This window comes from Strix uralensis, chromosome 3, assembly GCF_047716275.1.
Source record: "Strix uralensis isolate ZFMK-TIS-50842 chromosome 3, bStrUra1, whole genome shotgun sequence".
Taxonomy (NCBI): domain Eukaryota; kingdom Metazoa; phylum Chordata; class Aves; order Strigiformes; family Strigidae; genus Strix; species Strix uralensis.
Window position 1 is genome coordinate 102,993,807 of NC_133974.1, and position 26,630 is coordinate 103,020,436.

Here is a 26,630-nt window from a genome sequence, read left to right on the forward strand (position 1 = left end):
GAGGGCTGCAGGAAGCAAGTGTTATATGTCTTTTGGTCCTTAAAGCAGCTTTGCCACTCATGTTCACGTGGGAGGAGCATGAGCAGCAGGATCAATCATGCACCATTTGGGTTACCATGTGGAAATACCAATTGAGATCGCTTTTGATGATCACCATGGCACAGGCCCAGCAGCATGGCCTGCTCAGTGAGAGAGGTAAGCTCCATATCCATGCCACACAGCTTTTGAAGAAGCATGTTGGGTACCCCTGGTTCTAGGACACTTTGTGGTAGTCGTAAGCCGTGATGCAGCCTGCACCACCATGGTCTCACTTTCTAATAGGCACCGTGTTGGTAGGGTTAGACTTGGGGACCAGAGCAACCTCAGACACTAGGTCATCCAGAGAGCTGAAAAGCACTTCAAGTGCAGTAATGTCACTAGAAGGTGCTACTGACTTCTTCATCTCATTCTGTTGGCTGCTTTAATAATATTCCTTGGGGATCATAAGAGCATAGATATTGCTGTATTGCAGCTTCTGTTGGTAGAAAGGGGTGTCAAATAGGCTGTCAAATGGTGTAATCAAAAGTGTTTCCTTGGTGGCCAGCTAGGGGAAAAGTTGGTGAATAAGACAATTTGAGGTTGCCCTTTATTGCTTTTATTGTGTCTACCTGGTCTAGGAAAACACAGAAAAAGAATGAGTTGCCTCTGTCCCCAGTCACCTACTGCTGTCTTATAGCCTTGTGGATCACACACCACCAGCTGCTCCATTCATCCAGTTTTTTCCACCCATCTCCATGGAGAGATACCAGATGTTCCACTCCTTTTTCTCTCCTGCCTCTTTTCTCTGTTTAACTTGCTTATCTACTGACAGGTTCTCTTTGTACATGCAGTATTCAACAGGGGAAGAGGGACAAGTTTGTGTTCCAAGTACCATTTTTCTAGTCTCTCTTGGCAACCCTGTCCTTGTTTTTGCTCACTCAGTTGCTTCCTTTAGCACACTTTGTATGTACTATTAAATACTTATTATTCACAGGGTGGCCTGTCTTTCAGAGAGCAGACACAAAGGCCTTTTACAAGACTGCAGCACAAAATTAGAGCCTGCTCTTTCACCACACATGGCATAATTCAACACGCTACACTATATGCTGCAGACCTTCAGAGTTTTTCTAAACTGTGTAGAGCATATGGCTAGAAAATCCTGGTTCTGTTCCTCATCATCAATGAGAGACACTGTACAATCCAGCAAGTCACTTAATCCTCTACATTTCAGTTTCCCTTCACATAAGGACAAGAAATTATTCAATATCTTTTAAAAAATAAATAAAACCCCACATGAGATCTTTGGATGAAGTGCTCCATTTGTATACCTTAAAATGTTCAGTAAGGAAATTCCAACATGTAAGAAAATGACATTATTAATTCTACAAAGTATGCCTTTCTGAGCAGCTCTGTGGTGACAATGACGGGGTGAAAATCTTACTGATTGGAAAATGTGGTGAACCAAGCAATATGCAATATTTAATGATAGATTTTCAGAGAGCACAGTAAGAAACACCCCTTCAGTATTTTTGCAGTTATGCCTTCATATCACTATCAAATATGCTAGATATCATAAAAATAACAGAGCAATAACAAATTTAGACAAACTGTCATAAATTTCTGAACTATATTACAACCAGAAGCCACAAGTTTTTCAAACTCCCTTCATGGCTGCATCTGTGTTACAGGATGGTTTGGATATGAATGATGAAGGTCATTTATGAACTGTCTTGATTGTCAAAAGCAAATTACAGTTTTGAGTGTTACTGACAAAGAACATCATAATGCTTTTATGTTAAAGGATAGAACTGTTCCCAAATGACATCCCAAATAAAAGCTTTTAATTATTACTTCTTCCACTTACTCCAATGAATTTGTCATTGGACTAAATGTGAATTTCCTCTTTTGAAAAGGGTACAGGATAATCACTGAAAGCGTGTAAGCCACTGAAGTACCTCATACAACTTTTACTCCTACAAGACTTGCTGCTTGAGCAATTTGAAAAATGCAGGCAAGGGAAAGCAAAGGATAATAATGTGTTTCCAGACTGTACCAGAATTCTAATAGCAAAGCCAATATCCATTTTTTGGAGCTAACACTATTTTCTTCCTCTGCTATTACTTTGTATCTTAACATGAGTAAGGGTTATAGCATCCTCGCATTTCATCTCTAGCCTAAACCATCTGATCAAGTATGTACTGGAAGTCAACAGCAATTTTTGTTAATCAAGGTAGTGACTGGCCATAAATAACATCTTCCCTGTTACTGTGAAGTAACAGTGAAACCTTGGAAAACAATTAACCCATCCCCTTACTTAGAGGAAGACTGTAACATGCCTCACTTCTGCAACACTGCAAAGAATGCCGGAGTTTACATGATTTCAAATTTTGTAAAAAAAATAGGCATCTGCCTTGAAGACTGGAGACATGGATTTATCTATTCTGGTCAATTTGGGTATACTATTAGCTCTTTTTAAACAGTAACATCCTAAGATTTTTGTGGGTTTTTGAGTTTTGGGTGTTATTTTAAGAATAAAGGAAACAAAGATTTCCAAAAGGGGAACATAATTCTGCATTTTCAGACAAAGACAATGCTTATGGCAGTTTACAAAGTAAATCATCCAATGTGTTACAAAACTAGTTTGGCAGAAATCTTCTTGGATTCTCTGATGTCAGCTGTATAAATGAATCACAAAATAATTTTGTTGTGTGGTATATCTATTACAGAGCATAGGGGAGAAATGACCAAGCGTGAAGTTCATGAGGATGATGGAAGCATATGCTCTGAAATTTTAAGATAAAGGCATAGTACCTTTAGATGAATTGCAAGAAAAGGCCAGGTTGGGCTGGCTGCATGGTTCTGGGGGATACATACTGGGGACTTGGTGTAGATGGGGTTTGCCAAAGTCAAAAAGACTTGGAACAAGGCACATGTTGAGTGTTTTCCTTCCTGTCTTTAGAAAAAAAAAAACCCAGAAGATGGTGACAAAAAGAAGCACCACCTAAGTACATGGTAACAAAAGCACATAGTATTCAAGTCTAAAATATTACTTTAATTGGGTGTCAGGCTTTCACATTCACAAAGCTGTACTAATTAAAAATGGGTTTAGCAGACTTAGCTCCTGATAAAAATCTGGTGAAAACAGTATGCAGTCTCACAGCTGCATAGAGACACAATGGATTTAGACCTGTGGTTAATTAAGATCACTTCATGTCCAGCTGCACAGTTGTTTGTAGATAGCGCTGTTCCCACTCCAAGTCCTACATGGACAGCATTTTGGGACACTGAGTGTACTCAGAGTAGCCTACCACTGTATGCTCCTGCTTCAGTTAAGGGAGATATTACTGAACTAAGTGTATATATATAAGTGTCCTTGCACAAGATACTGAAGTTCACACCTCATTTTGGAATGTAATAGGTAGGAAGAGAAAATGAATGGGAACCAGAAAAAAAAGTGACAGCAAAAGGAAGAATACTGACAGTGTTTTCAAGTGGAGCTGAGTTTAAGTCCCCTCCAGAGTTTGCTGATTTAGAAAAATTACTCTAAAAACACTTAGTACATTCATTTGCATAGGGCTTTAATATTTTACATCAGGTATCACATTTCCGTTTGAAAATTTGAATCCAAACAGGTGTTTGACATGATAATGCACTTCCTTTTGAGGAAGGAATCATACACAGTTTGAGGAAAAACCCAGGTGCCTGCTGCAAAAATACTACCAAATAAAGAGGGGCTGATTCATGATCCTGCTCTCAAATTATTTCAGTAAGTTCTTATACTGAGCCACAGCCCAGCACAACGCCCTCCTTACCACGTGACTTTAGCTGTGGCAATAGTCGGTAGCTATGGTCATAGTGGGTGATTGGCAAGGTGCCCTATCAAGTTTTGTTTGAATTGGTTCACTCCCATAATGGTAAAGCTTACTGGATTTCAAATTCAAAAACTTTCACAAGGCCACACCTATTAGTTACTCCACGTTCAACAGTCAAACACTTCAATATCACACTGGAACAGGCAGCAGCCTGTAAAGCAAGTTGACGCCAGACACCACATTACCTATGTGACTTTTTTACAGCAGGCTTGAGACTCAGGAATGTGGTACACTCCTGGCTGTATCCCCCAGCAAGATACTTGTTCAACGAACTAGAAGGCTGATTCTCAAAGATGGATACAGGAAAAACATCAGTTGTCTAAACATGTAGAATTGTTTGACACAAATACTGTGGGCACTTCCCAGTGTTCATAAATCAAGCTGGGAAACTGCTTTGTTTCACATGAAGTCTTAACAGCATTTGTCACATTTAAGGTGAGCTACTTCTTTTTTGCCCATCATGGTGCACATCAAATAGAGTCCTTGAAGGAGCTGTAGAGAAGCTCAGGTAAGCAAAGAGGAGAAGGACCTCCTTTGTCTCGCTGTCCAAGAGCTCAAAGTTACAATAAAGGTCTCAGCATTTAAGCAAGAAAACAGAGGACCTGTAGGTAGGGTTTGGTCTGGAGCAGGGATCACAAAGTACCTATACACATTAGAGGTAACCTCCAGAATTTTATTCCTTTTTTTATATGGGGCAGTTATTTCAACTTTCATTGGAGAGCTGAAGAAAGGACCAACCTGACCCCTTAGATTATAAAGTCTGACTGTTCAAGGATGCAGGTTTGCCACTGTAACAGCTTTCATATTACAGAGCTATCTACATTCTCTCTCCTTCATGAAGTGCACTGAACAGGTTGAGTGTTTGGATTTGCAGTCCTATGAGTTCGGCTTTTAGTGACCTTAGAGAAGACCAGAAGATCAAAACTATTATGCCAGGAAATCATACCCTTTTAAGTAAGTGTTTGGCCTACAGTCAACTGCTTCCCAGACCACAGACACCAGAGATCATTCTTAGAGTTGAAAAAAATATATAATACAGGAGGGTATTAGGTCACCGTTCTGTCTTTTGCTAGGTCAGTAATGCTCCAGAGTGTATGAAGCAGCAAGGTATATCAGAAAATACAATCAGCAGGGCACAGAGGTTACCAGGGCACTGACATAATTAGTGTAGTCATAATACATGATAGAACATGAGGCATACAGGCAAAAAAACCTGGGCAATAGCATTCGTGTATTAGAAAAAGTGCATAATATTTGAATTCAGCAATTGAATTCGAAATATTGAGATTCAGCAACAGGCCAGTCATTATACATATATATACACATGTACACACACAGGGATGACAGGCACCAATAAAAAAATATATTTTATTTTTAAAACGAGAAATACAGAGAGAAACTCTGGCCAGTCACAGTAAGCAGTAGAAGACAGACTTCAAGCTTTGGAGAAAGAGTAGGAACTCTTTGAATTCCCACAGAATGTCTCCTTCCTCTTTGCCAACATGGTCCAAAATCGGACTAAGGCACCTCAGTACACTTAACTGAGCAGATGGTAGTGTGCCATGCACATACTGAAAATAAGAATAACACACTACACAGGCAGGCTACTGTTTAGCTTCCCTTGTGTATCCATATTACACTTCTATGCATCAAAGTCAACACAATAGTAAGAAAAATAAGAATTTAAACTAAGGACTGATCCTTCCTACTGTAAAAATACTAGTGAGCATTTCACTGTTTTCACAAGGAAGACCAGATTTCCAGACTGCGTAAGAGCAGTTACACTGTCTTTTGGATTATTGTCTTCTGTCCCTGGTGGTGGGCCAACATCTAGAATTTCCCCAGTTCCTAGGAAATTCATTTTCTATTTTAAAAAGGCTTATGGGAGCTATCCTGGGGAATCCTCATTCACACTAAGTAACCTTTATCTATATTAAAATTATTTCTATGCTTTAGTCTACGTGGGTGGAGGAGGGTAAAAATCAAAGTAATGCATTTTCTTCTGTTGGGATAAACAAGCTGGTGTGGGTGGTTGTGCATGTTAAAAATGAGAGAAAACCCTTTTTTAATGTTAACTTTCTATTACTCATCTGAAAATAGCTTCCCAAAAGCCAAATGTGCCCTTTTTTTTTTTTTTTTAAGGATTAAAATAGTCTGAAAAATTTTATTTTAATTCACCATCAACCTTGTTAACTGTATTTTTCATCTACTTGGAAGAGCTTTACCATATATGGAAAGACTTTATGAACACTCTACAGATTTTGAAAAGGTCAGAATTTTTTTCTTTTATATTTAAGGCTGAGTATTTTATGGGTCATTGAGAAAAAATCCTATCAAAAACAATTCAAGTGGGTCTACTCAAAGTGTGATAAAACAAACAAAATATCGATCCTGTTTCTAGAGTAATGAAGTGCTTAACCTCAATTTCAGGACAACCAGAACTTGTTCCACTTACCACATCTTTTTTTCAAGTACTGACATATAATTGGAATGTCTTTCATTGACATAGTTTTCCATACTTAGAAAACACATTGGGAAATAGCTAAAATTCTGATTTTATAAATTCAGTCTGTATAAATCTGATTTCTAATTCAGTGATGTAAATGACTGTTAAGTATACAGCCACCAATGTGGGAAAAAAATCTATAAATCTATGATAGCACAGAACAGGAAATATTCTCTTACTGAATATACTTCAAGACAGTTATGGTTTCAGTATCAGCTTCATAAAAGAATCATATTCTTCCATTTTAAGATTAATTATAATTCAAAATTCACCCTTACCAGCTCTTCCAACAATTTATTTTATTGACAGTTATTAATGCCTATTGATTACTAGGTTACTTTTAATGGGATTTACTAGTGAATGACCTATCAGAATTTCAGCAACTTAATATTCCTTTGGAGAAATAGTACACCATACAAAACAAGATGTGTAAGTTATTTCTTTATAACAACTGTACAGACATTATACTACAGCATCTAAGTGTATGAAAATTTGCTCATTCTTCATAGTAGGAGAAGGCATCTCAAGCAAGTGATGAATTAACCAAATCACTTGAGAATAGATTAGTCATTTAAGAGCATTTTAAAGAAGCATTTTGCTATTTACCCACACAGATTAAGTTAAAGCTAAAATTTTCATTAAACTTTACATGAAAATGTATCATGTACTGAATGCAAGAAACAGAACAGTTTTGTTGTCTGTATTGGGTTTTATGTGACAAGGATTTGGTAGCAGGGGGTCTTCAGGGGTGGCTTCTGTGAGAAGGCACCAGAAGCCGTCCCCATGTTGGACAGAGCCTGTTCTAGTCAGCTCCAAGATGGACTCACCACTGGCCAAAGCTGAGCCAGTCAATGATGTTAGTAGCATCTCTGTGATAACATATTTAAGAAAGGGTAAAAAACACTGCATAACAGCAGCTGAGAGAGGGAAGTGAGAATATGTGAGAGAAACAACACTGCAGACACCAAGGTCAGTGAAGGAGGAGGGAGAGGAGGTGCTCCAAGTGCTGGAGCAGAGATTCCCCTGCAGTTCATGACGACAACCATGGTGAAAACCATGGTGATGCAGGTTGTCCCCCTACAGCTGATGGAAGCCCACAGTGGAGCAGATATCCACCCTGCAGCCTGTTGAGGGGAGCCCATGCAGAAGCAGGTCTCCTGGCAGGACCTGTGGTCCTGTGCAGGGCCCGTGGTCCTGTGCAGGGCCCACGCTGGAGCAGTCTGTTCCTGAAGGACTGCACCCCATGAAAAGGGCCCATGCTGGAGCAGTTCACGAAGAACTGCTCCCTGGGGGAAGGACCCACATTGGAGAAGCTTGTGAAGGAATGTCTCCCATGAGAGGGACCCCACACTGGAGCATGGGAAGAATGTAAGGAGGAAGGAGTGGCAGAGACCAAGCATGATGAAATGACCGCAACCCCATTTCCCCAACTCCCTGCACTGCTCAGGGGGACAGTAGAAGAGTTGGGAGTGAATTTGAGCCTGGGAAGAAGAGACGGGTGGGGGAAGGTCTTTTTTAGATTTGTTCTTATTTGTCATTATCGTAATCTGATTAATTGGTAATAAATTAATTTCCCTAAGTCAAGTTTGTTTTGCCCATGATGGTAATTGGTAAGTGACCTCTTTGCCCTTATCTCGACCCATAAGCTTTTCATCTTATTTTTCTCCCCCTGTCCTGTTGATAAGGGGGAGCGATAGAGCAGCTTGATGGACACCTGACAACCAGCCACCACACTGTCTTAGAACTTCTTAGTTAATTGTGCTTCTACTGTAGATGCACATCCCCACTATGTAAACTATGTAAACTGTGTGTAGCCAGATCCTCCTCTGTACAAGCATAGGACCCTAAGGCTTAAAGGCATATAGATTTAAATAGAACAGAAATAACTTCAGAGTTTAAAAGTTTTGGGAACTAAACTTTAAGACGATGTATCTGAAAGGTAATGGAGTTACTCTGGGCTGAACACTTAAAATCACTGTAAAAATATGAATGTTAAATGCTTGCAGTTGGTCAAATCCTCTCCAAGTCTGGGTATTAAGGCTTTACCTGAAGGGGTCCAACAAACTTCAGGAGATGAGAAGGAAGAAATCCAAGGGTACATCCTCCTCAGAGCTGGGGATGGGGTTTCAACTCATTGACAGATCACTTAAAATTATCCATAGCAGACGTGCAAACCTAACAACACACAACATGCCTCAGAGCACTTTCAGTCTAGGGTGTAAAGACAATTTACACAACAATCTGTGAGCTAGATAAACAGTTATCTGTGAGAGATGGATAAACGTTAAGAAAGTTGTCCAAGGCCAGAGAGAAGATGGAAAAATGCAATACGGACTCTACCAATGAGGAAACAGAATAAAATACATTTTGCTTAGATTGGCACAGAGAAACAGGGAATATAAGATCATTCAACTACCTCAACAGCTTTTAAAAGGCAGCATGGGAAAGAACAGAGTTGAGTACTTAAGTGTTAATTTACTTTTGGAAGTTTTTTTGGAAAATGACAACTTTGGCTCCTGGACAGCTACTGTGGCATAACTTTCAAACTACAGACCCATCCAGACATCTCAGTCATGTCCAGTTTCCGGGGTTTTCAGTGCTCCAAGACACATGCCAGTCAAGCATCAAACCTCTCTTCCCACAGGACTTATGGGATTGTTTTGGTGAGTACAAATGCAGGAGAAAGAAGCAGGCTGTCAGTTGGACCATTCTGAAATCCATCATCAAATGGGCCAATATTCTATAATTAAAGCGTTTCACTCTTATTTTAAGAAAGCCTTGTTAAAAATCTTCCAGCAATTCAGCCTTCTGTATCAGAAAGAAGTCTGGGATACCATTTTGAACCTATAGCATGAAAAAGAATTGGAAAACTTGTCTTGTAGAAAGGCAGAATACAAGGCCATGGGTTGCCTCTCTGAAAATAACCTGCTGTCAAGCTCCCTGAGATTTAAGCACTCCAGCTTGAAGCACTCCTAGATGAAATGTTTGATCTGAGAGAGTTTCTCTCTCTAGTTAGAGCTTACAGTGTAAAAAAGAAGAAAGGTGAAGCTAATGCTGAAGAGGAAAGCACAGTTATATTTTAAAATTGCTTTTAGAAAGGGGTGGTGGGAGCCCTGTCCACTGGCACTGTTGGAACAGCATAGAATAAGCACACCACTACATGTACAAAAGCTCGCAATCTTACCCCAGCAGGGAGACAGACTTCTCTGTTGCAATTGCTGCTGTCTCAAGAAATATGTTCTGACTAGGAGCTTTGGCTTTAAATCACTAAATCATGCTTGTTTTGTAAAAATGCAGAGTGTTATTTGCCATTTCTTTCAGTCTTACAAAATCCTAAATAACATATCTACATCCTACTGCAATCCTTCTTTTATTCCAGGACACCAAATTTCAGCTTCTGGAAAAGCTACTTGCACTTTCTATCATGATACTCCAAAGCATTCAGAATTCGTCATTTAATCTTTATACAGGCTAAAATGGCTTACTAGAGAAATCTCAGCTTAATAAATTATGTATAAGAATTCTCTCTTTTATGTAGTGTGTGCGATCATTTGAGCTATAACATCATTTATGGCTGCAGCAGAATGAACTGAGCAAATACACTGTGGTACAACCCAGTGTAAGTTAATATTGGTCATAAAGCTCATACACATGGAAAGAAGCAACTGCCAAAAGCAGAAGACTTGCAAGTGTTGCCAGAGGCCTTTTGCATTCCTAAAGAAGGTGCCAGCAAACTTGCACCTCATCACAAGCAAAAGACAACAACAAGTAGCTATCATGCAGGCTTCTCTCTTCTTACACTTCTACTAACCCAGAGCTATGAAGTCCAGGCTGGAAATCCTGAAATGTTTAAATATTTGCTGGGGAAAAATAGACCTCCATCCAGCCTGTGAATCCTGCTGCCTTCAAAACCTGAAATATTTCTCTTTTGTCTAGCATACCCTCCACAAGGGTGACTGTCACTTGACCATCCGACATGCCCCCAGTGTCTACATTCTGGTTCCTCTCAGATTCCAAAATCAAGAGAGAAACATCAAGTTAACCTGCTTTAATTTCACAGCATTGTTACAGCAGGAAGTGCTCTGAGAAATCCTCTGTCAGCTTCCTTTCAGCTGCAGAGCCCTTGAGTCTGACATACAGCCACCTGCAGCCACAGACTGCAGTTCCAGTTTCTTAAGATGTTGGAGAGAGAGATGCAGCAGCTGATTCTCTCCCTGCTTCCAGTTAGATGAAATTTTCAATGACTGGCAGCAGAAAGAGTTAATTAAAGGTCTACTTTCTCTTCCCCTTTAGGAAAAATAAAAAGTTTTCTAAGTCTGAGCTCCAGCCAGAGGTAATGAGACAGCTAATAACTTCAGGAGGGATTTTAGTCACCTGAGGAAACTGCTCAGGGAGTCACCTGACAGTGAGCTGACAGTTTCAGAAAAGAGAATATTTCATCAGTGTTTGTCAAGAAAGTGAGTGAAAGGAAACTGTTTTCACAGCACAGACAGCCACAGCATGACAGGGACAGAACACTGGAAGCATCTCCTGCGGCCATGAAGTCCTCAGACGTCACGGGCGGTAATGTTTCATAACTGTGGCCCTGTTCTAGGGAGGGCATAAAGGGAACACACAGACAGAAGCATCCTGCCCTCCCAGCTCAGCTCAAAGCGCATTCAAGATCGGTAGGAAGAGCAGCACAAGAAATGGCGGGAAGATGCTTTTTACTTTGCCTAAATTCAGCTCTAGAGTAACTCTAGACCAATTGGTTTTGGTACCTTACAATGTATCTGCATGTCTGCTTATTTCTGTCACAGTGGTTAGCAAGTGGATCCAGACCCCAGTAAGCAGGGGGGACACCTCTAAGGTCAGCACTGCTCACTGGCACCGAAGGGTCTGAGACAGGGAGTCCCATCTGCATGAGGGAATGGATCACTGGAGGAGACCCAGCAGCCAAGGAATATGTGAACATGGTGAAAGAGTGGACCAATGCTAAAGCTCACTTAAGTTGAGTGAAACTTGGCTAGAAAGTACCTTGCACTATGCAGTGAGAATCAGTACCATAGACAAGTGAAGGCGTATGCACCCTGGAGATGGGTACACCTCAGAGGAATAACCAGCTCTAAAAATATACCCATGAGATCCTTCAGGCAAAAAAATCCCCAAAGATGCTTCTTCATGTATTTGGAATCTGTATGAATATATTCGGGAAGAATATACAATATCTACACTTCAACTAGTTGAACACTCTTGGAGCCAGGGCTGAAACTGTTTATTGAAATGAAAAGTGTAATTCTGGTATTTATATTCCAAAGGATATGCAACACATCACAAACGTAACTCACAGAAGGTACCGGTTCATCTGAATTCTACAAAATTCCATTTGCAGAAATAGATCAGGAGAAGTGTTAGAAGCGACAGGCTGGGGAGCTATTTCTATAAAAGATTCACAGATATTTAAACCAGATTAAACTCAAAACTCTAAAAAGTTGCCTTTTAATGTGCATTATCTCCAGGCTCTGAAGTATCATACCTTCTATGCATTTCCAAAAGCGTATATTATTTACATTATTTAACATTTGCATTCTGATTGCAATCAGGCTTCTTTCAATAAAATAAATAAAATTACAGCCAGTTAACCTAGAACCATCAAACTCTCAATTCCATTATCAATCAATGCCACTTTTCTGCTGACTGCAACTCAATTAGAATCCAATTATTTGAATAACTGGATAGAAATTGCTATCATAAAATGTACCTTTTTATTAGGAACTTTTCATGTAGAAAATTGACAGCACAGGAATTACAATACTGTGGTTAAAAAGTGTTTTGTAAGCTGAGCTGGGAAAAGCTATGCCAATAAACATGGAGAGAAAGAGTGTCACTTCTGGAGTAGGCATTTGATTCTAAAATCGGGACTTTTGGCTCAGCAGTTCCAAAATGATGCGACTCTGCTAGCATTACTGTGAGCTTTAAGAGAATTGGTCCTTCTATGCCTCAAAGTTTGTTATTTCTACCGATGTTAAAAAAAAAACGTAATTGATATATTCTTAGACCATCTTACCACACTACCCACAGTGTTATTTTAAAATATGCCAGTGATACCGATGTTTTAGGTGATCTCAATACCAAATTCTTTCATTTCTTTTATTTCTTACATTAATTAACACCAGGTAAGTAGCTGGTTTTTAAACTTAGATTTTAACAGGACATCTCAATCTTCTTGCATCTGTATATGTTCTCCTTGTCCTGCAAGAACTCAGTGTAATTTGAAAAAAATGTCCTATGAGGAAATTCTCAAATGTAAATTTGCTCCTTAGTTTTTAACTACATCAATTTTCTACCAGAGCTTTGATTTGACCAAAGTGTGGATAGCACATTCTTCTTTGCCCAATATTGAAAAGCCAAATTCTTTGATATTGATAACACATGCAGATAGAAACATCATCACACTACTTTAATGTCAGTATGCCGACTCTAGGTACAAAAAAAAAAAAACCTATTAAAAAAATACGTTAGGCTTAAAGTCTAATTTTACAAAACAGACTTCAAAGATGAAAAGGTTTCTATTTTTTCAGGTGCAATTATCTAGGACTTACTTGGCACCTAGAATTTACCATGGAGAACTGGTTTTAGGAACAAAAAATTTCCTATCAAACATATTTCTTTAGCTGATCTCAAGTATCTTTATATCATAATATTTTAAAGCAAGTATAGGAGCTCCAATGTATTTATTTTGAATGTAATATTATTGTTTTCTACATTGCATCATGAAATCGTATCAACTGAATGATACCTACTGCAGTTTTAATAAATTTCTACAGAGGTGGTTCACTGAAGATTACACAGAGAATTTAAAATGGGATATTAGGTTATAATGATTCACGTTTGACAAAATAACTTGAACTGGCACACAGGAAGAAATGAAAATGGAAAAAAGTCAAGGATAAGAAAATGGAAATATTATAGATAAGCAAAGTAATTCCAAAATGTGATTGATACTAAAAGAAACAACTCTTGAAAGAACCAGTCATGTTCATATTACTTTTACATTGTGATTAGTGTTGTTGACTTTTGTTCTGTATATTAGATTTCATACTTTCCTTCCACTTTCCTTGCAACTTCAGGCAACATCACTAACATCTTTTTAGCTGCTTTACAAACTAAAGTTGCAGAAAGTAGTGAACACTGTTTATCACAAGTGCCTAACTGTTCACAGATATGCTGGAATCTGTCTGCTTCATAGAAATGTAAAATACTTTCACGTACACACAGTCCAGCTCCCTATAAAACTAGCACTTGAATAAATATCATGGCCTTTTGACTCTACATGCTAGCAGTGTCTCTTAGGCAAACTCTGAAAAACCTTCTTATAAGAGAGACTACGAAGAATGCCAGAATTCAAGCAATTCATTTTTTTCATACAGACAGTCCTTAAAAGTGATCATTTATACGGTCTATGTTAAAATCAAAGCTACTTACCCTTTTTCTCAAGTTGTAAGTCAAAATGAGATTTCTGGAGAAGGAGTGTGAAAAGGCTGTATAGAACTCCAGCACTTTCTGCAAGGCATCTCTCTTAATCACATGAAGATCACAGTAAGTCAAAGCCCTTACATTAGCACAGGACTGGGCAAGGGTAGACTCCTTCCAGAACACATCACCAAAAACGTCTCCTTTGCCTAGAGAAAAGCAGCAGCATTGCTTTCAATAACGGTACTATTTCCACCAAAAATATGAAAGAACATACATCTCATTTATGCAGTCATTATGTGTTCAGAAAAAAATTCTGTCTGGGGAAAAAAAAATAATCTTTTGAAGTATTTCAAAATTTTTGAAAATTTTGAATTTAATTTCCACTATCTTTTTGTTAACTACAACAGCCCAGAAAAATTTCATAAGAATAAACCACAATCAGAAAACGTTTCATGTGACAAGTCCTCTTTAAATATCAACAAAGGTTTTCCTCTAAAAATCAAGACAAGCAGCTCATTCTTGGTCCATGTTCTCTTCTGATTCCTTTCAAAGAGATTAATTAAGAGGAAATGCTTTTCCACTTTCTTCTTTTAACTGGCACACAAAGGATTTGTTTGTTACATCCACGTTGTTGAGTTTTCTTAATCTGGCAAACAATTACCCACTATTGTGTCAATAAAATCATCTTGTATAATGTGTCAGTGCAGTTACAGGCTGTAACGAAACACCACTATACATCAGTATTAAAGTAAGTTTGCCCTAGTTTGCTAGATCATTGCCAGAAAAGTCTATCTTTACAACAGTATAAAAGAGCAGATCTCACAACTCTGGTTGCTCTTATGCTTTTCAGTTGATAAGAGTCTCAACAAAATCTTTCAGTAGTTGTGCATGTGTGCCCCCATATAATACAGCAGAGGTTTAAGGTAACAATGTAGTCCAAAATAAGAAGAGTACAGGTTAGTTATCACCAAGATAATACTGACAAGGCAAGAACATTTAGCTGTTACACAGCAGAAGAAAGAAAACATGACCATTTCCTTACAACCTTCCCACGTATCTGCCTCTATGAGCTTGGCACAGCCAGTGAAATCCCTACTAAGGAATACTGCAATGAAGGCAGCTGTACCAGTCTGGGAACCACAACACAGGGCAAGAACACCAAAATCTGCTGAAGAAGTAGACCCCCTGTCAAGATTTCACTGGTTATAGCCCAGCTCAGGTTGGGCACAAAAGGGAGTGTTTAGGAGAAAGTTACAAGCTCCTTTACAGAGTAATAGTCTTTTTTTCTGACATACAATGCTAACAAGGTAAGAATATTCAGTTGTTACTGTGATAATGAAAAACTATACTGTTCTTGTTCTGAATGGTATTTTCCTCTTAAACCTCTACTGTGTTATATCATCACTGCACATCACTTTTAAGACAAACCACAAATACATTTACAAAGTCTATCAAGTTGTGGTAGGCATGGACCAGATGGTCCCTTGTCTTAAAAGTAATACTTTTCCAGTAGCAATTCTTATAGCCAAAGCATCAAAATATATATTAGTTTATTGACTTCACCTGGGCCTTCTTAGATTTCATTCCCTAAATAAACAGTCATGTATGAAAGTCTATATGAAATTCAAGAGAACTGTCATGAGTAAAGAGGTCAAAAAAACTTCTAAATTAAACCCAGAACTCCCAGCTCAGCCCTTGAGCTGTACTTCCACATTATGCAATTTCTTCCATTAGAAGATAAGTGTTTTCTCTTTGAGGAGAAGCTATCACCCTGATGGTAAGCTACACTGTAGTGCAACAAGCTGTGGTTCACACTGATGTGCTCCCAGTCTTCCACAAAAGCCCTATGCAGTCCACCTGCCAGGGACCAGTTTAGTCCCTGAACACTTTGGAGGAGCACAGACTGTATTTTCATTTTAAAAGCATATATACACTGAAACCACCTGTTCCGTAAGCACATTTTTTCCCACAAAGTCAGGCAAAGGCACCATAGTGATACCCTTTCTTCTACCTCTAGTCTCTTTACATAGTATTTCTGGATGTTGGCACTATCAGGGCTGCATATCAGTAAGCAGGGTGGTAGCCCAATAGCCCGGTGCAGTAAACAACTTTGCATTTTAATGGCAATGACTTTTCACATTTTCAATTATTTAAACATATGCCTTTTCAGTACATACATTAAAAATGGCCTAAGAAAAAAGCTTCCATGCACTTAAAATAGATCATCATCTACAAGCTTTTAGACAGACAAACACATAACATATTCAAAATTGAAGTGAAACAATTTTTATGCACCATAAAAACTGATATGCTTCACTGGGTAAAAATGGATTGTTTGCCTTTGGAATAAATATGCTTTTACTCGCAATCTTCCAGGCAATTAGCTAAACAACTGTTTTAATTAACGCTCTGGAATCTATCAAGCATTGAAATGTGCCATCACTGATGAGCAACAGTTAGAGCTGGTAGTCCAAGCATAAGGGAGAAGAATTCTAGCTCGTTTCTAAGCGTATTTAACATCTCCAGACAAGTTTCTCTACCTTAAAATGACAATAATTATTTTACTGCCCCACAACAACATGAAGAGTAATTAGTACAATGCAAGTACAAACAGCATGGTGTTGTTTTGCCTACGTATGAAATTATATACAGCAGAAGTTAGTTACATCTTACACTTTTAAAAATTTAATCCTGCTTTTCATATAACACAGAAAGACACAATTGTGTCCTTCACCTGTGGCAGCAACCCCAGTTTCCCCTTGCTATTTGTAACCCCCAAAAAACTCCCCCTCCTGCAGTTCCCTGTCATGCCAGGGAGCCACTTCCTATTGCTGGCAAGAGCAGCATGTGAAGGAGCAATGTCTGTTGGGTGCCCGTTGAGCCAAACCAGAGAAAAGCAACACATGAACCACAAACTGAGTCAGACCACAGAAGCCTCAATTTTTAAGAGACAAATCAGGCTAAAACAAGAAGTAGTACTGTTTTCTATCATTAAAAATTTCCCTGAAGTTAATCAAGTTAACAGGCAGTGATCTAGTCAAAAATCAATCCTACATTACAGTTCGATTTCCAAAGCAAGTCACACATACAAGTATCACACTGCTTTGTTTCTGTCAAGTGCATTTTCTAAATGATGCATATCAATCCAGATTGTCAGATTCTAAAAAAAACTTGTGTTTGACATTCATAGATAAATGGGGGAAAAAAGGAGCAGCAGGAAGTCTTTATAGCAAGCAGGAATTAAAATTCCACCCAGGAGTACCTGCACTGGATTAGAACAATTGTCCTCTTACACATAATAAGGAACTGCTTACCATCTCCCTTTGTTTATATGTTCTCCATAAAGTAAGATCAATCACTCAGGAAAAAGGAAGAAAAAAAAAAAGGCAGATTAAGTGGGTGTTTTATTAAAAACATCTGTAATTGGAAAGCAAGAAGAGTAAAGCGAGACTTCTAAGTGTGTCAGAAGGTGGTTGGCAAAGTAACGGCTGCATTAGAGAACCTGAGTCAAAAGCGTCTTTTTACGTGTAACTCCAGGCTTTATATATTTCACTTTACCTCTGAAGAAAGATTAAAAAGCTAGAGAAATGCAGATGGCCATTTGTTTGTCAGTACTTTGCATTTCTCATTCCCAGCTTGCTGAATTCCAGACATTTGCCAGGAACACTATCTGTCAATCACACTTAAAGTGGATGATCTAAGCTTTTACCATCAATCATTTATATTCCCTGCTGGATTTGTGGGCTGAGGACCTTTTCCACCATCAGCTCAGCATGCACTGAAAAGCCAAATAGTTTTCTGCCTTTTATATTTGCCTGTTTGTTTTAATTATAATAACAAGTCCCCAAACCCTGATATATTTAAACACTGAAGAATTATTTCACAAAACCAGCACCTTCTGTTTCCATATTTATTCTTTCCTAATCTTTTCTCCATATCAAATTTGCTATTCATCTTATAAGTGAAAAGAGGATTTCTCTGTTACCTCTGCAAACTCAGCCTTGAGTCAGGCAAAAGGTCAAGCCACATCCACTCTGTCTCCTGAAAGCAGCACCGTTAATGAAGATCTGATTATTGCAATTTAGTCAAGTGTTAGCAACTGCTGATTCTGTTTGAGAAAAGAACCATGCTTGCACACTACAGCTGTATTGCCCTGATGTGCCTACCAGAACAACCCTTCGTTTTTTTCACTCCTACAAACAGAAGTGTTGAAGAGCTCTCAGACAGAAGATATTCTACCCTACTCTGAAAAAATTATGACTCTATGTGGAATATTTTAACTGATAACCTACTTAGTTCACTTTTGGGTTCAGGGTGTCTGGGAGTTCTGGTGCAATTTCGGTGTGATAGCAGCAGGGTGAGAAGATGAGGCCATGGATTCATGTGCTGAAGATCTTCCAAGTCAGTATGGACTTTGATGGCAATCCATAGCTTTTCAGTACATCAGACAAAATGGTAGAATCATTCTCAAATCAATAGTAATAGTTGTTACAGCAGCTAACACCAGAGTCTAGCTCAGGTCCCTTCCATATCTGCCTTCATCTGCATGCTTGAACTACAGAAGAACTGTGATCTGACATAGTTTCATCAGACCCAAAGATGAGCCAGAATGACCAAACTCTGCTTGATGGCACCTCAACAGCCATGCAGCACTAAGCGTATCTTGGAACTCAGGTGTTAGCACATATTGTTATCTGTGATGCTGATCCACAGCGGCTGCCACACCTGCGCAATGACCTCCCCAGCACAGCTCCCCAAAGCACCCACACTGGCCTGCGCCCTCAGGATTTGTTCTCCACCTCCAAGCAGTAGGAGACACCAACTGCTCTAAAGGCAAACACAGACTGTCTGTGTGTCAGTCTCTGTTCTAGTGACTGCTCAGTTAAAATGCTGCTGAAATTTAAAAACAAAAAAACTTGGCCTGATTTTTCTCTCTCTCTTTTATTTTCCCTCCTGAACAGATCTGAGCAGAACCAGAGGATCTGAAGTTAGACCATGTCACAGGGTCCTACCAATTGCATAATTCCACTAAGGACAGTGTATTTACCCCTAGTGTTCAAAGCCAGTGACGTAAGACTCGGGCCAAACCCCCTCTGTGATCACCACATGTCTATTTGGCTTCAACTGAAAATCTTTCCCTCTCCTGTCTTCCCTCATCTCCTCCTTATCTAAGTACAGCATGCAATTTAAATTTTCCCATTTGACAGAGAGAAGAAAGATGCAAAGAAAATAGAGGCAGCAGAGCAAAAATAGTTCTTCCTCTTGGTGCATTGTTTTAAGACAACGAATATCTGCCAGCCAGAAAAAACAGCCACTATTGGGCATCAAGGTAGAGTATTCAGTATCCATCCCACAGATAAATTGCACAACTTGACAGCCATTGAATAGCCTGTAGTTTGGTTCTCCAATACAGTACAACTGGCAGGAGATGATGCATGGATGATGCAAGTGATTTGCTGCTTTGGATTTTCTTAAGATTTCTCAAGAGCAAAAAGGAGACATGTAATGAGAAGTGAATGACCAACTGCACTGCAGAGAATATACTATTTCTCATTAACCAGAGGTTTTAATCACTCTTTTCCACTAATAAGACCTTAAGGAAAAAAACAAAACAAAACAAAACAGAGTATCAGGGCCAGAGAAAGCAAAAGAAGTGTTACAGTGATAACAAACCGAAGTTGCACTTTTGGTGATTTGCCCGGTGTACAAATAGAAACACAGTGTATCTGTTCATGTTTTAAAACACAGCTTGGCAACATTTTGCAGACAGTTTACAACTGCATCAATTTTCTCTGTTGAAGCACATTACTGTACAGACAAAATAAAAACATTTCTTTTAGAACAGGGGATGAGTAGCAACAACATGAATTAGTTACAGCTAAGATTTCTATTATTATGATAATTAATGTGTTTATTTGTCTCTCTGAATAGAGTGCAGATTATATTTCACTACTTGACTTAGTGGGATGAGAAGAAGAGTTTTAAAATGTCAACTGGGCCCTACCAGGCTTATTCAGAAAAAGCTAGGAGACTTCACCAGAATCTGAATCATTTATCCTTATTTGCTTTTTAATGATTACTGTAAAAAATGTTATAAATGTCACCAGCTTGTACAAACTCAGAAGACATGAAGTTGCCAGCTCAAATAAATTCAAATACATTTGTGACTAGTTATTTGCATTGGTTAAGTAATAGGAAAACCACAGCTCAGTCTGTGTTGCACTGCATTGACAGTGCCAGTTCTCTCATCCAAAAACTTCTATGAGAGGCTCAAATTGCAATAACCTCAGGAGGTACTCCCAGATGACTTTGAAACAGGCTACATGTTATAGCTATGGCTTGAAGCTTACATTAAAGCCCAAATTTTTTTTTTATTTGAGACAAATGGATTCACAAGAGTTTAAAATAGTAGATTTTACCTTCTGAAATATAGAAAGCAAATATTTTGAAAACCTCACAAAGTTCACAGCTATAGTATACTTCATTTTATTTAATATTTCTAGAAACTCCTTGAGGATAAATTTAACAATGTTTCAGAAAAAAATTCTGAAGAAAGTTTTAATTTGAGACTTGGAGAAAACAAAGAAAAATAAGTGCTCTGTGAAGATTTATTTTTCAGATTTTTTTTCCAATGTGGCTTTTCAGTGAAAAAAATTACTCTTCTTCCTCCAAAATTCTGAGACAGAAACAAGATTCTACCACAATCCAAAGCAAAAATTAAAATTAATTCAGTGGTTCACCTGCCAGAAATCAGTGCCTTTATAATTTAACAAAGAAGCTGGATTTCTGTAATTTCTACCTCTTCATACCTGTTTGAAGTATGCACAGAAACGTGATCAGCAAGCCTTCCTAACACAGCCTGAGATATCAAGGAACGTGCTGGAAGGGAGCACCTCATCTCCATCACAGCTCAATTTCAGCTGCCAGTGCATCATGGGTCACTGTTGCCAGTAGCCTGACAGACATTACCATCTTCTGAAGGGGACTTCTTCCACATGTGGTGGTATCAGACTATTTATGAGCATGTTATGCAGAGTTGCATAACTCGCAACAATAAAACATGAAACTGTAGAAAAAAAATCAACTAATTTGAACTGCCAAGAAGTTCACGACTGAAGCCTCTATTCACAGGGAATGCCCCTCTTCCCCAATTATTCCAGGAAGGCATTAATTAAATGTTTTAAAAATCTGTTTCTCCAATACCCTGCACAGTCTTAAACCTTCTATAGATAGCAGTGGATTTGGCGATTCCTACTTTTAATGCTCTGCTGGAAGTTAGGCATAGAACACATAATGTCTGGCTGAAGTCTCAAAATAGGCAACTCACACGACATTTTCTAGACGTCTGGAGCACAGGAATACTCTCTGTGCAAAAACACCATTTGGAACAAACCTGTATTTCTCAATAAAAGTTTTAGTGCTGCTCCTACATCCACCGTGAAATTAAATTTTGTATAAAAGTAGACCTCTTTATGCCACTGTGTTTTAAAAAGTTTAGTCAGATCTCCCTTTCTAATACTGTTGCTAATAGTGTGCTGGGGCACACATTGAGGAAATCAGACTTTTAAAACCATTCCTTCAGTTGATGTTCACTGAATCACTTCGTAGAAACATGTAACTTGTCCCATCTGCCTATATATGTCAACCTGAAAAAAAAAAACACTTTAAACTATAAATAGAAAAAGCACAACAGCACAATAGAACTACCGAAGATAAAGATGGATTTTAATTTCAATCATTCCATTTTCAAAGAACTTCTGGTCATGTTACAGTCTTATTCAATAACACAAACAATGTTGTGATGTTAGATACCATCTTTGAAAATAGTAAGAAAATTCTAATGCCATCCATAATCCTGCAAGCAGCCTAAGAGCACAGCAGCTTGGCATTTTTAACACAGGAAGGCGTACCTAAATTTAAAACTCAGGTGAAAATTGAAGCAGAGAATTAAGGGGCTTTTTCAAAGACTTGGCATTAAATAACAACAGGCCCCAAAACACACAATTAAATTCTGAAAATGGGATTGTACACAAAGCAATTTAGTTTAGGGAAACCTGAGTTAGCTCAGGTACTGGGGACAGTCTAAAGATAGTAGCCTGGGCTCAGCATAGTTAATTTATGCAACATCTTCAAGTGCGCTGAGAAGCAATCTTCACACGATTGTGTGGAAGATGCAATGCTTTTCCACTGAGAAGGTCTAAGACAGAAAACACTTCTGCACTGCTATTTTCCCTCCTTTAAAATAAGCCATCCCTGTGGTGCAGTTGCCCTTGCAATTTGCTCTGCCCTATCTGGATGCAAATCTGTCCCACCAAAATCTGAATCAAACCTCTCGTGTCTACATCTGAATGAAATGCTTATGGCTAAATGAATAAGGTAAAGCAATTGTAAAGAAAACAAACAATTATTCTTATAATGTTCCTTTAAGATTGCAATTAGATCGAATTAAATCAGCAGGAATTTCTCCACACAAAGCAAATGGAGCATTTAATATCCTGCTGAAACAAAACATTGCACACCAAGCTCTCCAATATCATGTTAAAACAACAGTCTCCAATCTTGTCAACATTATAGCTTTGTAAATAACGATAAAAGATCTGTATTTCAGGGACATCCAGTTTTCACTTCCTCAACTCACATGTGATCTTAAAAGTATATCTATGTGCATCCTTTGCACGCTTCCCCCAGCATTCCCCCTCCCCACCCCCAAAGTGATATATCCCACTTTCCCCCCCCGATGGTGAAGAAGGCAGCCTGTAAATTCTCATTCTTGACATTCTGTTACTGCATACTTTCATACCTATATAACATCTATATTCTGTTATTTCCCTTCAGCTTGGATAGCAGCAAAAGGAATAGCAATAGCAAACTGTCCTTATGGAGGGCAATGATTTTCCTTGCTCACAATAAATTACTGCCTTGATTTCCCCTCTTATGTCATTCACTTTACCTGCCCTTTCTGGAGTCAGGAGTTGGACTCGATTCTCGTGGGTCCCTTCCAACTCAGGATATTCTACGATTCTGTGATTAATACTCTTCTAAACCAACACTCAATAAAAAAGTTCATTCTTTTGAAAATTTTTAGCTCAAATAAGGATAGCAAGAACATAATAAATGCAGAACAGCTGGGATGCAATACTTGGGATAAACTGCTTTACTCTTGGGTTAAACTGTTTGTGTGGGGGTTTTGTTTTTTCTTTTTAACTAAACCTTCTAGTAAATGTTATTTTTCTCATCCATTCCTCAGCTCTGAAGATCACAGCGGTTTTCAAGACTTTGCTTTTTAGTTGCTAAATAAAGGCTGCTGGTCTCTAAACCCGCAAGACTAACCTCCAGTCTTACTATCCATACACACACAGGGCCCCCTTGCAGGGATCATCAAGACCACTTCAGCAACTCTGAACAATTCACCTAAATGAAGTTGGCTGCTCAGTCAGGCCCTCTAGGAGTCATTAATTGACAAACTTTGCAGCAGTCTGAAAATTTAAGGTTCTCTCAGACATTCAGATATTTGTACATACACATTAACATAAATCCTTTTCTAAGAAGGCCTCCTAGCCAGTCATTCTGTGTATTTCCATAAAATTATAAAAAGTTAATTTTGCTACTATGCCATTATTTTCTATAATTTTCATTAAATTATCTATGCACACATGCAATTGGAGACATAACACAAGAACTAGCACTTCCTCTAACCAATGGTGAGAAGAGATTAAAAAGGTCCAGACTAAAAGGCTGGAGGACCAGGGAAGTACCCTGTTAGCCCCAGCAATGGCATATCACCTGCTCAGCTGGACTTCCAACATCAGCTTCTTGACTACCACAGTTCCAAACAATCTACATTCTCACACTCCACTAAGGAAATGCATACTTTCATAGAGTAAAAAAATACAAAAAGTGCATTGAATGACAGTTTAGGTCTTCAAGCTTCCCTAAATTAAGAAACAACAACTAGCTACGCAGGCTTATTTTACGCTTCTACTACTATCCCTTTTCCCCCGCATATTTCAAAGAAAGCTGCAGCCAGAACTTATGGTCCCTGCCTGGAACACATTTAATTCAGGAGCATGAGTAAATTTTAACTTTTCAAAGACCTGCGATAAGGTCAAGTTTTCAGATGGCCAGTGGCTCAGCCTGAAAGGTCAGCTCCAAATCACAGAAACTAGAGCTGCCAAACGAAGTGCAGGTAAATGGTTGATTGTTTTCAACAGTGACAAAACAACCCATTTTCTCTAATCACATTTAGATAAATGGGTAAGTTTTTAAGCAAGAGTAGTTCAAAGAGCTATGTCAGTCTCAGATGGATAAAGCCACATCAGCCCAAATGGGAAGGCTTAGAAAAGTTAAAAGCAAAGCCAAATTGAAAACAGACTCTTAATGGAAGTCCTGCACAACCTGTGCTTCACTCAGTTCTCTTCAGGGCAGGGACTACGTGATTTGTCTCTATCTTCCTCAAAGTGCTGAGTGTACATCAGTGCTTCACCCTATGCAATAACAATGGTATAAATGGAAGAGCAATGAACTACAGAAAACCGAATTGTATCTCATCCAAGAAGCTTTCCACTAGTTAATCTTCACTTCTACATAATCCCACTCATATACTTACACATTAACATAGAAAAGCATAGTAATACAATGGCTTTTCTTGCTATGTCTTCCCCTTTCTGACCCATTTGTATTAGAATGAATCACAAATAAATCAATCACCTGGCTTAAAGGTAATTTTCTACTTTTTTGGGTTTGTTTCTTCAGCACATCATATCCAAAGATTGTAATTCAATTCAGCAGAAATTTTGGATAGAATTCAAAAATTTCTTTCATCCCAACAAATCAAACTTCATACAAAATGTGTCAATTTTGTAAAGTTTTTACTGTAAACATTGCAAAGAATTTTTTTAGTTTACTCATTTTTGTGTTTGTTTCTAAGTCAAATTAATGGGGAAGGCAATCTCAGGAGACACAAAAAAATGTACATTTTTTTCACTGCTGGCCTATGTGCAATTTCTTCCAACTCAGTACTCACATTAATCCAAGTCAATCAAAGTCGGTGCTTTGTCATAAGAACATAAGACTGAACTGAGAATATACCCGTCTCTTGGGTACTGCACAGAACTGATCTGGAAGGATATTATGCAAGTGTACACAACACACTCCTAATTCCAGGGCTACACAATACACTTTTATATGCCACTCTGCAAGGCTAAATTATTTCAGAACTTGAAAATGTTTCATATGAATTGGATCCTTTAAGGATTAAGTGTAGTTTGCCTTTGGTTTATGTAATGCTGCACAGCAGTCACACAGACTAATCTAGAGATGCAATTTATTTCTCCATTGTAAGGAAGATACAGGCTACATTGCAAATTCCAAAGGCTGCTTATTAAGTGAGAGCTAAAGCTGAACAAATAATTCACCTTGAAAAATTTATGCACTTATTTTTTTTGGTTTTATAAGAATGTCTGAAAGAAGATTACAGTCTCTCCAACATACCTGTTAACTGAAATTACCCTACAGAATTCCTCACATGGTTTGCTGTTACGTGCCCGATGTTCGTAGCTATGCTTAGTTGTGATTGGTAAACAGAACTTGTGGCATAGGCTGTTCTGGCTGAATGATCAGCAACAATCACCTTTCTTATACAATATAGACATTATTTTTTTTCCTTGCAGTGCCTCATTTTATCTGGTGTACTTTTATCAAGAACTTGACAGATTTAGCTGAACATGAAATAAAAAAAAAATTATTGCTATTCTACAGGTAAGAAAACTGAGAGTACAAAGAAGTCAGGGAGGAAATCCTGACCCCATCTCCTTGCAGCATCCTTCAGTAATGTGGTGGTTACATTATGTAATGCTGAAGGATAAGAAAGTCCAACTGATTTAGAATACTGAAAAACTTAGTTAACCACAAGTCACCGTCCCTGGATGTCTTTAAGGGTCGTTTAGATGAGATGCTGGGGGATATGGCATAGGGGAGAACTTCGTAGAGTAGGGCTGATGGTTGGACTCGATGATCCCAAGGGTCTTTTCCAACCTGAACGATTCTGTGATTCTCTGATTTCTTATCAGGATAGAGAAACCTTCAACAGAAGGCTTCACAGCCTGGGGGATGAAGGTACACACACACGTGGAAGGGATTTCTTAGTCCAGAAACTGAAACACAAAAATTGATATACACTGATCCAAAATGAAATCTCACAGAATCACAAATAGATCCCACTTCATTTTACTTTCCTCTCTGATTACAATATTCACAAAAGAAAATGACAGAGGTCTTTGATGAGAGACAGAGAACTGACTCCAATATAAAAAAAAAAAAAAAAAAAAAGGTGTGGAGGAAGAGGATCAATAGTTACTGTCCCAGGAGAACAGCAATAACAAAATATTTTCATTCAGATACCAAGGGATCAGCCTCATTTATCTGTAGTTATCACTCTGCAGCTGCAGAGATCAAGGGTTCAGGTTTCCTTTACATTTCTCAAGGAATCTAGTCTGAGTGTTTTCTAAAGTGAGTATTATGATAAAACACAAAGTTAATGGTAAAGATGAGGAAAAAATTGGTATCTTTAAAGGATATTTTCAAAAATTCTATTTCAGTGCTTTTTACCTATACTGATTAAAGATCTATTGAGGTTTTCTTCTTGTAATGGTCACAGGAGGTGGCACTATGGGACAAAAGGTGACACAAATTGAGAGGCTTTAGTTTGTTCTACATTTGCCATGTTAATTCAAGAGAGTTCAACATGGCAAAAGGTATTAAGTTCTTGATCTGCAACTTCA

At 38.4% G+C, this 26,630-nt stretch overlaps 1 protein-coding gene across 1 annotated transcript in view; it reads right to left on the reverse strand.

Annotated features, from left to right (window-relative positions):
- Nucleotides 1-26,630, reverse strand: part of KCNH1 (potassium voltage-gated channel subfamily H member 1) — a 185,048-nt gene that overhangs the window by 65,747 nt on the left and 92,671 nt on the right. The window contains exon 10 of the mRNA XM_074863645.1: nt 13,861-14,057. Coding sequence (XP_074719746.1) covers nt 13,861-14,057 — 197 coding nt within the window. The remainder of the gene's footprint in view (nt 1-13,860; nt 14,058-26,630) is intronic.